At 41.5% G+C, this 12,205-nt stretch overlaps 1 protein-coding gene and 1 long non-coding RNA gene across 4 annotated transcripts in view; one reads left to right on the top strand and one right to left on the bottom strand.

Annotated features, from left to right (window-relative positions):
• Window positions 1–12,205, bottom strand: part of Corin (corin, serine peptidase) — a 192,418-nt gene that overhangs the window by 61,142 nt on the left and 119,071 nt on the right. For all 3 annotated transcript variants that reach the window (XM_034508909.2, XM_034508910.2, XM_076938624.1), the window contains exon 6: window positions 4,953–5,066. In XM_034508909.2, the coding sequence (XP_034364800.1) occupies window positions 4,953–5,066 (114 nt within the window). The remainder of the gene's footprint in view (window positions 1–4,952; window positions 5,067–12,205) is intronic.
• LOC143442978 (uncharacterized) lies at window positions 6,760–10,206 on the top strand. The gene is made up of 2 exons (XR_013111607.1): window positions 6,760–7,270; window positions 8,959–10,206. It is a non-coding gene; the product is annotated as an uncharacterized LOC143442978 (long non-coding RNA).

The following is a 12,205-nucleotide window of genomic DNA, read 5'->3' on the forward strand; positions in this document are numbered from 1 at the left end:
TAGCCTAAACCCTCCTTTTCCCACCAGCTCCTCTCCATACCCTTGTTCAAAGTGACACTGTTTTCTAAGTATAGAATTTATGTCACTGCATTTACACCATCTGGTTTGGTTTTTATGACACTCCTTGTATATTATTCTTTTCAAATAACATATTTGAAATATCATGTTTAGTACCAGATTTAATCATTAAGGTTTCATGATATCGGAGAAAGACTATAAATGCTCCTTTCTAGGTTTTGGTGCAGCAACTGTAGTCTTGAAATCACATCAACCTCCTGCACTGGGCCTGTCAACAATCGGTCATGAATGAGGGAAAGGATCATAGGGTTCCACCAGTCCCTGACGAAAGAGTGACTACTGGAAGGTTCTGGAAGGGTGGAAGTCATTGTCTTCAGTTGTGTTCCCAATGGTGACTTTGCCAGACTCTGATGGATAGTGCCAAACTTGTGGCCACACAGATGCCACCAGTTCAACTCAGTGTATCACAAAACAAAGCAAAAAGTCAATGTGAAAGGAGTACTTGTGTGTGGGGGGGGTATTGACAAGGGCAGAAGATGAGGGTAATTAGATTGCATTTTATATATGTGAAAGAAATGTCAGAGGCAATTTAATTAACAAAAAAGAAAAAAGAAGGTTTAATCTTCTCTATGTTTGTGTGTTACTCCCCTGATTAGAGTAAAAAAAAAAAAATCCATACTAAAAACAATCAAAATATAATGTATCTACTCACTGGATTTCTACAAAATGTGTCTGCTACTGGGTTCATAGATAGATGAAATTTGAGAATCTGCAGTCATTTGGCTAGGTCAGCATTTTCCCAGAGCCACTATACTAAGAGAATTTTTGCCGACGTTTGAAGCTCTTCCATTACTTGCCAAATGAGACACTTTTATTAACCAGATAGAGTATTTTCAGTATTCAGATGCATCCTTATTTTAGGGGGAAAGATTTCTAGAAAAGAGGTTCCGAGAGACATGGCATCGGGCACTTACTTCATTATCTCCTTGGCCACCATGAAGGGAGCCACTGGGTTCCACTTCGCTCTTTCTCCTTGCTATTCTGCCCCACCTCAGGCTCAGAAAGACACCAGCAGCCAATCTTGTGCTATCACCTCTGAGACAAAGAAACCAACTCCCAAACAAAGCACAACTCCCCCAACACACCACATAGAAATAAAATCTTTTCTCCTTTTAAACTGTTTCTCGAGGGTATGTGTCTCAGTCATGAATGTCACAATGGAGGTGGCAGAGACTACCATAACTTTAGTGACAAGCATCACCATACCCATAAACCTCAGTGTTCTTGGGGATTTGTACCACACCTGTAATAGGTTTTATATCCAACAACTCAATTCTTGAGACAGTCTTATTTCCACATGGCTCATGAAGACATGGAGGCAAAGAGAGGTCGAGTTGTGTCCAAGTTTACAAAAACAGGAATGGTCAGAATAGAAATATAGGAAACTACACAGCCCGAGTCAAGTGCACGCGGTACCGTATTTCATTTACAATTTACAATGCTCTCCTTACAATTAGGTAACCACTGCCGTCAAAAACAGAAACAACAAAATCAAACAAACAAAACCAAGTTCACCCATTTTACCCAAAGTTCAGAACAAATGGTTTCCAAAAGTATTTGGCCCATTTCAGGTGCCAAAAAGTATAAAGTCACACACTGTGAACGAGCCCACGCTCATCTGATCTTGGAAGCTAGCAGAATCAGGCCTGATTAGTTTTTGGATGGGAGAACTTTTTGAACCAAAGTATGTGAACTATTTTCTTTGGGACTTGTTTTTGTCTTTAGATTTGCTTCTTTTATTTTATGGGTCTGAGTGGTCTGTTTACATGTCTGTCTGTGTACCACATGCATGTTTACATGTGCCTTGAAACTCAGAAAAGGGCATGAAATACCCTGGAACTGAAGGGATGGGTGGTTGAAAGCCAGGTGCATGATGGGAATGAAATCTGGGGTCCTCTCCAAGAACAGTGAGTACTGTACTGCTAAGCCATCTCCTCAGTGCTTTGGGGCTTTTAAGCAATATATACCTGTAAACACCCACTGTGTGGCAGTATTAGCAGCCCCGGCTCCAACTGTTCTTGAAGATGCTTACACAGTCAAAAGTCTATAGTACATTAGCATCAAAAGAGATGAGCTACTCTTCTGGTCCAGAGTCTAGAATCAGATTACCTGGGCAACTGTGCAAAAGCACTTCCAAATAAACTCATCTCCAGGCCAAGCATGTGAGTAGCACTTTAGGAAGAGGGGTTGCTTCTTGGAGATGCTAATGCCGTTAGCACATGCTGAGGAAAGCCCGGGTTATAGACACAGCCTGTCTTGAATAGCAAAATGAAAAAAAAAAAAAAAGGTTTTCTCATTTTTATAAAAACCTTTCTGTTGTGAAACTAAGATCGCTCCAAGAGATTGGGAATAGTTTTATTCAATAAATCCGGAAGAATAGCTGACACAAAAGACCAAATTAGTTAGCGGAGAAGGAAAGCAGTAAGCAGTCAGGGGTACTCACAATGACATTGTGATAGTCAGTTACCACCAGGGCATGCTAGAGCAGCCAGAACAAAACATTCTCTTGTCATATGACTGATGAAAACATCATGGAATTCACCAAATCTGAACGTGTGTGGATAAGGCTAATTCAGAAGCAGTGCATATGACAGAAAACGTGTTAAATTTGGAACCTTTCACAAATCACAGCAAATCCACTCTGGTAAATGTTTTCATTGCCCCATGCCTCTGCTGCCTTTGAACAAAAGAAAGGGGTACGTAGTTCTGCCAGAACTGACAGTTCAATCAAATCCTGAAGGTAAACACTTCTAGCACAGCTGCTGAACAATTTTCCCCAGGTTAGTCCTTTTCCCTGCTTCCACTGAGTTGCAAGAAACTCCACAAACCACCTAACTTGCCTTTTAAAGAAAACAAGTGCAGTCTAAGAGGAAGGTTTAACTTCCTGTCTTTTCTGGCCATTGTGGATATAGGAACGGGGCATTTTTCTCTTGCTTCCCCCAGGGAATGTTCAGCCAAGGTTCTCTCCTCCTCAGTACCCCGGGGCTGTGGTAACATTCTGTTTTGCACACAAGCCCTACTTCAGACACAAATGGTTCTCACAGCAAGGCAGTAACAGCAGGAGAGTAGAGGCCAGTTGCAAGAAACTCATGTTGAAATGCTGCACACGTCAAACGTTCAGGCTCAGGAGATGCCCTCCGATGGTCAGAAACAATTGCATGCCAAGTTTTATATGTTTCACTATGGGGTTTCATAGAGACATTTGCTAACGGGATGTATTTTCTCAATGGGCCAGATCATGTCATGTTGAGGTATGAATATAATGCCAGCTAGTAGCCATCTTCGTTAATCAACAGCTCCCAAGACATCGCTATACACCTTCCAGAACAACAAGTTGGTAACTAGGAGAATTGACTCCTTCAGATTATATCTTAGACTGTAGCATGAAGCTCTAACAATGTTGATAATCAATGCTCAGCACCAGAGAGAAGAGAATGATGGAGCCAGTGCTGGCCGCACAGGACTCAAGGCACGTGTTGGCCCTGAATATGCCACAGTGCTGACCACAGCAGGAGATAAGAAGAGTCTACTGCATTCTCATCAGACGAACATAATCCAACTGAACCTTTCAGAATTCCTTCCTGCAGTCATTTTGAATAGTATAATCTGTTAATGTAACACTGATAATCCTCAGTATAACTACATAGGCTGAAAAAGATGTTTTACCTGTAAGTTTGCATGCTTAGGCTTTCCTGAAGAGAAAATTTCGTGTTGTAAAGTAAAAGAAAATCCTCACTAAAAATAAGTTTTCAAACTATATGTAGCATAACTTAATTTCTACCAACTGCTACGTAATATACAAAATAAATAAATGTACAAATAAATAAGGGTGAAAGTTCACAGAGGAAAAAGGTTGAAGACATATAGCATGAAACAATATTGATTTAAAATGTGACATCTCTCAAACTTTTAAAATACCATCATGCGTTGAGACTCTTTAAGAAGTTGACATCTAACCATTTATTTATTTTGTTTCACTTAGCCATTTTTTTTTTAAAGCTTGTGTACTGTGAAACCACATTTTGGTGAACAGCGCTCTGATACTACGCTAGGCCACCTGCCCAAAATTCCAGCAAACGGGCATCCTAGTCCTCCCACGGGGAAAGGAGTTGGTACCTGGTGAACAGGACTCTCTCAACTGAGGCAGCAATCTCAATCTCTCACCAAGGCTGGGTGAGTCTCCCAGAATGGAAACACAGCTCTACCTGTTCTGCCTGTGATAATTGTACATCCGTAACAGCAGTCAGGACACAGTGGCTCAGCTCTGGTTTGAGTGTAGAAGATGCAGTGTAATGTAGTGTAAGGTTAGTGTTTCCCTTCTGCTCGGGAAGTGCAAAACGTCCTGAAATCGGAATCAATTTTGGACAAACCACCGGCTTATTCAGTCAAAATGGCCAAATAAATTAAACCAAGCAGTAGAAGGGGATTATGTGGAGACATAAACCAGCAAGAAGCTTTGGCTCTGCTGAGCCACGAAGGTAAAGAATCATTAATATAAAAAGGTTTTCTTAAAAAAAAAAAATTCCTTTAAACAATTGACCATTATACCCACAAAGTTTTCAAAACAAAAACAAAATTCCTCACCCAAAGAAAATAAACTCAACCCCTCCTCCAACAGAAAAACAGTTTGCTCTCTGAGCTCTTCCTTTGTGCATCTAGCTGCAAGGAAACTTACAAAGACAAGCCTTTGAGCAGGGTGCAAAGCTAGCTTGGTGGCTCTGGGAGAGACAAACCTATTGGCTCACTTAAGAATGGCAAAGCAATGGCGTCTGCTAATGGCCCAGCTGGCTTAATCAGGGCAGTGGCTTAGGAGTCTAGGCTCCTCAGTAGAATCCCTTCCCATCCCGACAAGCCCCACAGGGCCTGTCACCTACTGCAATGAGCCTCGTCACTCCAGTCATCACAGTCATTGTAACCGTTACACTGCAGCTTCTTGGGGACGCAGAGCCCGCTGGTACACAGGAAGCTGTCACCACCTCCACAGAGCGCTGGAAAAGAAAGGGGGCGGGATCAGAATACGTTTCTTTATTGTTTTAAACCTAGGAGAGAGAAAAATTTTAATAAATAATAGAAGGTTCCTTTGATATTTGACAGATTTGCTTCCAGGTCCCCTTGCTGTCATTTGTCACCATTTTTCTCTTTGGACTCGGGAATGCTTACAGAAGAATTATCTAGAAGTAACCCAAACAGTGCTTGCTGGAGACAGCCAGGTTACAATTTACCAGCGGGCTTCGCACAAGAGGTTTGTGTGTTCAGAAACAATAGAGCACTCAGCCCCAACAAGTGCACAGTTTATGTAGGGAAAATGCCCGATGGGAAGATGTTTTTCTAAGCGATTGCAAACAATGTGAAATTGGAGTATTATTGACTGAACAAACAGTTCCCTCTTAAAATGCTACTGTGTGCAGCTCAGAGATGGTTTTCATAAAAACAGTCAGATAACCGATGTGCTCTGGAAGATGGAGCAGAGACTCCATGCCCTGCATTTGAAATATATTTGCTTGCCTTAATAAAAGGCCAGTTAAAGTGTAAGGGTCTGTTTGGCCATTTATTAACTAATACAATTTTCTATCATTTTGTCACTGACAGTAAACAGTCAGTTACATTTGACTACTTTTTGCTATTTATTGTCATGAGACTCCCCTTTTTCTTCTTTAAATTTCAACAACTATTTGACTACTTGAAAATTACAATATATAACAAATTTCAGATAGAAAGTCAGAAATAGTATCAAGAAAGGTCATTAATAAAAAGGAAACTTCAACAAAGCAGCTACAAATAAAGGTCCATGTGTGCTTCTGTGCAACTACAGAATCTTTGAATCAAAAATCTGATTTCTTGGACTTCATGCTAAGGAAATTAATATTAATACAGACAAGTCTTACTTTAAGTCTATTCATACCATCCTTGTTTATGATGAGGAAACCATAAGGTAGCAATTATATCAAACACAGGGGCTGCCTAAATCAATTTGGTAACTCCATAGTAAAGAATACTGTTACTGTCACAAAAAATGCACACCACAGAAAAAGAGTCAGCACCCTGGGGAAAAGTTCAAGATACTTCAAGTAAAAACTGGCACCAGTCAGTGTTAAATAACATATTATAATTGTCATAGATCAAGGTCAACTACTATAATTATACCTAGTAAAAAGGCTGAGGGCGATTTTTAGTTTGTTTTACTCTGAATTTTACAAATATAGTGTTCAAGTGTATTTCTCTAGTCAGAGAAAAATGCTATTTTTGGAAGGGTTAGTACGGTTTTAGAATAGTAGAAAATAAAGTCATCAAAGCTAGTGTGCATTCCATTCACAGGAATGGTTGCCTGTTTACAGTCCCCTGAACTATGTGTTCCTTATCATGTGACCCTGGTACCCTTAATAGTGCGATTGAGAACTGGATAACTCTTTGATGTAAAAATGGAAATGAAGAAAAGAACAGAGCAAGAATTGCAGGTAGGGAATCCCATCTGTCACAGTTCCCACATGTTCAGTGACCAGCACTCAGAAGGTTCTGGATTAGTATTTGACGGGAAAAGCCACATGGATCTCCAACCGGGCCATATATCCTCACAAAGCCTAAAGGAAATAAGCCACGCTATATCAATGATTTTTTTTTCCCAAAGCCCTCATGAAAATCAGTGTTTTGATTTGCTGGAAACAAAGTCCTAGATGATCAGATAATCTCACAATATCAATAACAAAAATATGGTTTTCATATTTTATATTTCAATAATAATAAAAATATGTTTTCAGAATCAATCCAACTAATTACATAGTGAATCTCAACTGCCAAAGTATTCAACATATGTGATGAGTACAGTGTATGAGAATTTAGCACATGCCTGAATGTGTGTACTAAGTATAACTACACGTTCAGACTCCTTAATGGGCACACAGGAAACCAGATATAAAATGAAACAATGCACTAGGACTTTCATAGCTGGTCTATGCAATATCTTCCCTCTGGAGGACAGAGAAAATTGTCAAGGGGTGTCTTTCCTACTGTGAGATTGGTTCCCTACTGTACAAACCACGGAGTGCAAAAGTCCATGTTTGCCTTTCTGTAGCTGCCTCAGGGAGCACTGTATTCATTCCCACCTACAGCTCTGAGGAGTCCTCAGGAAAAGGTGCTGAAAGCTCAACATGAACTAGTTCCAGACTTCCAAAGCGCATCTCAAGACCTCATGGAAGTATGACTTTGGTGATGCCGTTATTTGGATGTGGTCATCTCAAATCCAGGTCTAATTTAAATCCTAGCACTGCTGGTGCTGGTGAGAGGTGCTGGCGACCTCTCTTGTCATGGCTGATTCAGCGGAGGTGACTTCTGGGTGGCATTGCATTTGAAAGGGGTGGGCCAGTCTTCGTGGCTTTGAGACACTGAAATCTGTGTCCTTCTTTCTTTTAAAGTGTGTGTTTAAGTCAGTCTCAAGAAGACAAATAGTGTCCATTTCCTCTGATTTGTGGTTTGTATGATTTATATTAATACAGAAAGTAATGTATGCATATCTGATATGAAAGTAAAGGCAGATTTATCTAGAGAGCAAAGGCAAGGGATGAGGAGAGTGGAGAGGATGGAAGGAGGAAGCAGGAAGGAATATGCACAAGGTACATAGTATACCTGCATAAACATGCCCTTATGTAACACAGTATTGTGTACAATGAACACACAGAGAAAAAAAGGAAACTGAAAGAGAAAGATCAAAGTCTTATCACCAGTATCATTTTAAAAAACAGAGTATAAACAATCTTTTCTGTTTGACTCTTGGATGTAGACTTTGCCATTTTCTTGCATAAGCTTTTCAATTTACAAAAAAAAAGCTATAAACATCAACTGTGAATTTCTAAAATCCGAGGCAGACATTCTTGCTCTGATATTCTTGAGGGAAATGGTAATTTACAGATAGACAAACCAGAGTACCAACGGGTTTAGACAGCAATGGCCCAAAGCTATAATGCTAGCAAGAGGTAAAAGAGTGAGCCCAGAATCTTGAGATACAGACTGTAGCCCACCCAGTCCTCCAAACCCCACTGACTCCCCTGTTCTCATAGCGTCCTTCATGCTGTTAGCTGAGTCTGATTCCATGGTACTGGGTCTGAGCCAAAGTTCAAATTGTCTTTCTTTCTGTAAGCAAAAGACAGATGTCCGTTCTCCAGGTGAATCAGATCCAGATGAAGTGACATTCCACATCAGCACTGGCTTTTTGGAAGACACCCAAAGAGAGCACTTAGCAAGTTTCTGCAAAGGTTTTGCCGTAAATTTCACTGTCTTCTACCAATTGTCTTTTCACAGCCTTTGAGTTATCACTCGTATGTTAAAGAGAGATCCTGAGGAGAAGGCATGCTGTACCATTTTGACACTGCATACCGCTTTGTCTGCAGTTCTACAAGGAATGTGCTGAACTTACATTAAAATCAAGAGGTGGCAGATCAATAGAAGAGTAGTCATGAATTAATTGAGACAAGAGTTACAGAATGCCTCCCTAGCCTAGTCCCTATGGATACTTCAGTAAGAAAACAAAGCCGCCCTACCCCTTAATCAAGTGTGCGTGCAACTGGTCACCATCTGATTGAAGGTGTCTCAACACCACGAGACACCATTGCTGGATTCTCTTTATTCTTGAGACAATGAACACTTCTGCAAGAACAGCAGTTATGCTGTTCTGCAATAACTCATTTATGTCTTATGAGACGCTACTTTCCACTTCCAGGTAGGGTGGGGTTCAGACTGCCATAGCCTTGGGAGAGTGTGTACTCATGAGGACGGTTGGCCTTTCTCAATATTCTAGTCTCTGATGAGTTTCTGAAATAACAGTTCGCAAATCGAGATTCATTGGAAATTTCAACTGCTTCCTCTTCCTTGCTTCTCTCTGTGTTTCAGGGCAACACTGATGAACCAACATGCGGTTTCTGGGAATTGAACTCAAGACCTCTGGAAGAGCAATCAAGCTCTCCTAACCCCTGAGCCATCTCTCCATCCCATCAGGGCAACGTTTATATTGGCAAATGCTCTCTTACTTCAGTGATCAATTTCTAGAGTCTTGGAGATTCCTGATTGTGAGGGAGTCCCATCAACCCTTCTTTTGAGTTTGCTCAAAGCTTGAAGCTCAGCTTCAATTCCACCTCTAGAGAGAAAGCTAACCTAGAACAGCCATTGCAACTGGGTCTGCGCACAGTGAGAGAGCCTGTCAGGGCTGCATTCTACACCCAGCTTGAAATGTTCAGAATAAATCTCCCTGGCTCTTTCCTTCCAGAGGTTACTACTCAGAGTAGAATGAGCATGATCTGCCTGTGGCTGACCCAATCGTTGCTAGGGAGATTGCTGTATCTTTATGAGTAAGAGGCAGACCTCAGCTTTGGGATAAAAAAATTGGGGAAGAGACAGTGTTTGATCTAATTACCAAACTTGGTCTCTGCCCTAACCTCTATGGAGAGTAAGTTGCAATCCCTGAACCTTTCATTGAAAAGGTTATGGGTAGAAGTTGGAGTCAGGAGGCTCTGAGTATGGAAGGAGTGAGACTCCATGAGAGAAAGAGCACTGCTGGACACTGCTGGACACTGCTGGACACTGCTGGAGAAGAGAGGCGCTGCACAGCTGAGTGTCTGTCTTTGGACAGAGACTAGCCCCAGTTCGAAAATGCAGAGGCCAGTGGAGACCTTGAGAATTAAAAAAAAAAAAAAAAGAAAAAAAGAAAAAAAAAAAAAAGGACTGGAGCCAAAGGCAGACATCGGTGTTCTGTGGGAGAGCGTTAGGGTTAGGCAGGTGGTGAGCAGCTAAGAAAGAAAGGACAACTCTGCTGCAGAAGAAAGTGATTCAATGTTATGGTGAATGAACAAAAACAATGTTTAAAATGAATTAACACGTTCAGAACACGTTTGAATTGTCGTGTTCTGTAGGAGAAGCAGAAAAGACACTAAGTATTGCCCGAGGGCCAACTAATGACCAAGATAAAGAGAGAGACAAAGAATATATACGTATGTAATCTAACCACGGAGACTACATCTTTCTATCCCTCAAATCCACCACAAAAATGAGGATTCCTCAGATATATCTACTATGCTAAGAAGTCCTTCTCATTTTCTTTTTGAACATTTTCCCCTTTTATATTAAAATACCTTTTGTTCTTTGTTTTGGGGTTTGTTGTGAGACTGGGTTTCAGTATAGATCCCTGGGAGTTCCCCCATCTCACTTCTTGTGCCTGGGAATGTAGTTGAGTTTACGTGAAGGCAGCACAAGACTCAAACAAGGTATCTTTTAACACAGTGCTCTAAGCCCATCGCTTCCAAGTGTGCTGATGCCCAGAGTCATCAGGGCACCGTCAGCACAAAGTCAAGCTAACCCAGACAGCAACGAAGCCCATGTTTTGTCACAACTCACACAATTTACATCTCGAAGTACGTTTACATGTTTGTCCATTGTCTCTGGCTCCTTCCTACCATACAAGTTTCTTAGGGGAAGGCAGCCAGTCAATTTTCTCACTGCGGCGTCCTGAGTCTAGGATGAAACTGTCACATAATAGGAAGAAATTAGATTATTTATAAAGTAATAAATGAGGCCTGGGAACACGGAGTGCCGAGAGAGTCAAGCTAAATGACGATGGTTCTAGTTCCTTGGCCTTCCATATCCAAGGGTAATGAGCATCTTATGATGTCCTTTTCACTGAGAGATGAATAAATGAACAAAATACTAAAATTTCTCTGTGTGCCAGTGGGATATTAGTCAAGCCTTCAGACAAGGCCTGTTCTCGGAACAATTTGCTCTAATAACAGAACAAGGAAGAAAAGGCTCTTCTACCTAAAATAACCTTGCCTCTGGAAAATAACCTCGTCTCTGGCCTGTGAAGGTATGTCCAGAGTTCCATCCCCACACCTCTACCCACATTTTCTGTTCTTTGGGTTACAGAGGTATATTTCTGAAAATGTCTGTGATATTTAGGAAAAGGACCTTAGGGCCATGTCACACCTGGAGCCACGTCACATGACCCTGGGGCCATGTCACAGAGCACACGGTGTGTCAGGACTGTCTGCCTACACAGGTCAGGATAAACTTTCCCAAGAAGGGCTTTTGCTGCCAAAACAGCACTTACAACTCCTTCTTTAAGAAGTTTATAAGTGTTCACTTCAAACCTTAGAAGAACACAGTTAATTCCTTTTTTGTTATTAGTAGTTGCAATTTCTGTGATAGACCATTGTTTTTTTCATTATAACTAGTATTCATTATACTTGAGCTTGAGAAGACATGGGTAACTTGATGTGGAAGAAGATTCAGGAAAGGACCAGACCTTCCTTCTCACTTTCCTCATTGCTTCCTATTTCCCATGAGTAAGAAGAATACGGATGGATGCCTGGAACTACAAAGGTCTCAGAATGACTCGAAGATACAGCGGGCATGGGTTTAACTCTGTCACACCTGGGTATACGAAATGCCATATTTAGGCCAGCAAGAAGGCTTAGGAGGTAAAGGCACTTGCTGCCAAGCCTGACAAATAAGTTTGGTCCCTGGAACCCACATGGTGGAACAAGAGAATGGATTCCTTCAAGGTGTTCCCAGATCTCCCTGACAGCTGTGCTACCAGGCCCTTTGAAATACAAACGTGTAAAAACACAATTTAAACAAGGTAACAAATGTCAATTTCTTCACCAAAATCACATTGCTTCATGTTTCAATCTAAATGATAATTGGAAATGTCCATTCTATAGGGCCTCTCCTGCATCACAGGACAGGGCCATAATGTGAGGGTCTGTGGGGCTCACCCAGTGCCTGAAGAACAAAGGAAAGACCCAGAGCTTTCAGTCCCTCTAAGAATGGTTGATGGGCTTGTGGTTGCTGAGCTCTCAAGGCAGTATCAGGGAGAATCCCCAACTGTGTCTCTAGCAATAGTCCCCAGTGGCCTGGTTCTAGGTATCTCAAACAGCCATCCCCTTCTGAGATCCAGCTTTGGCAAAGAAGGAACATGTCAAAACCCAGGGGGCATCTACCAAATGCTTCTGCCTCCCCTGCCCCTGGGGGCACTGTAAACACTTCTCTCCATACCGTCCAGGCTAAGTGACCCCATGTGCTCTCTCCATCTCCTTCCTACCTCTCAGCTGCATCTTCCCTTCCTAAGGATGTGGAGGTAAGAACTCAT

Source organism: Arvicanthis niloticus, chromosome 7 (assembly GCF_011762505.2).
Source record: "Arvicanthis niloticus isolate mArvNil1 chromosome 7, mArvNil1.pat.X, whole genome shotgun sequence".
NCBI lineage: Eukaryota > Metazoa > Chordata > Mammalia > Rodentia > Muridae > Arvicanthis > Arvicanthis niloticus.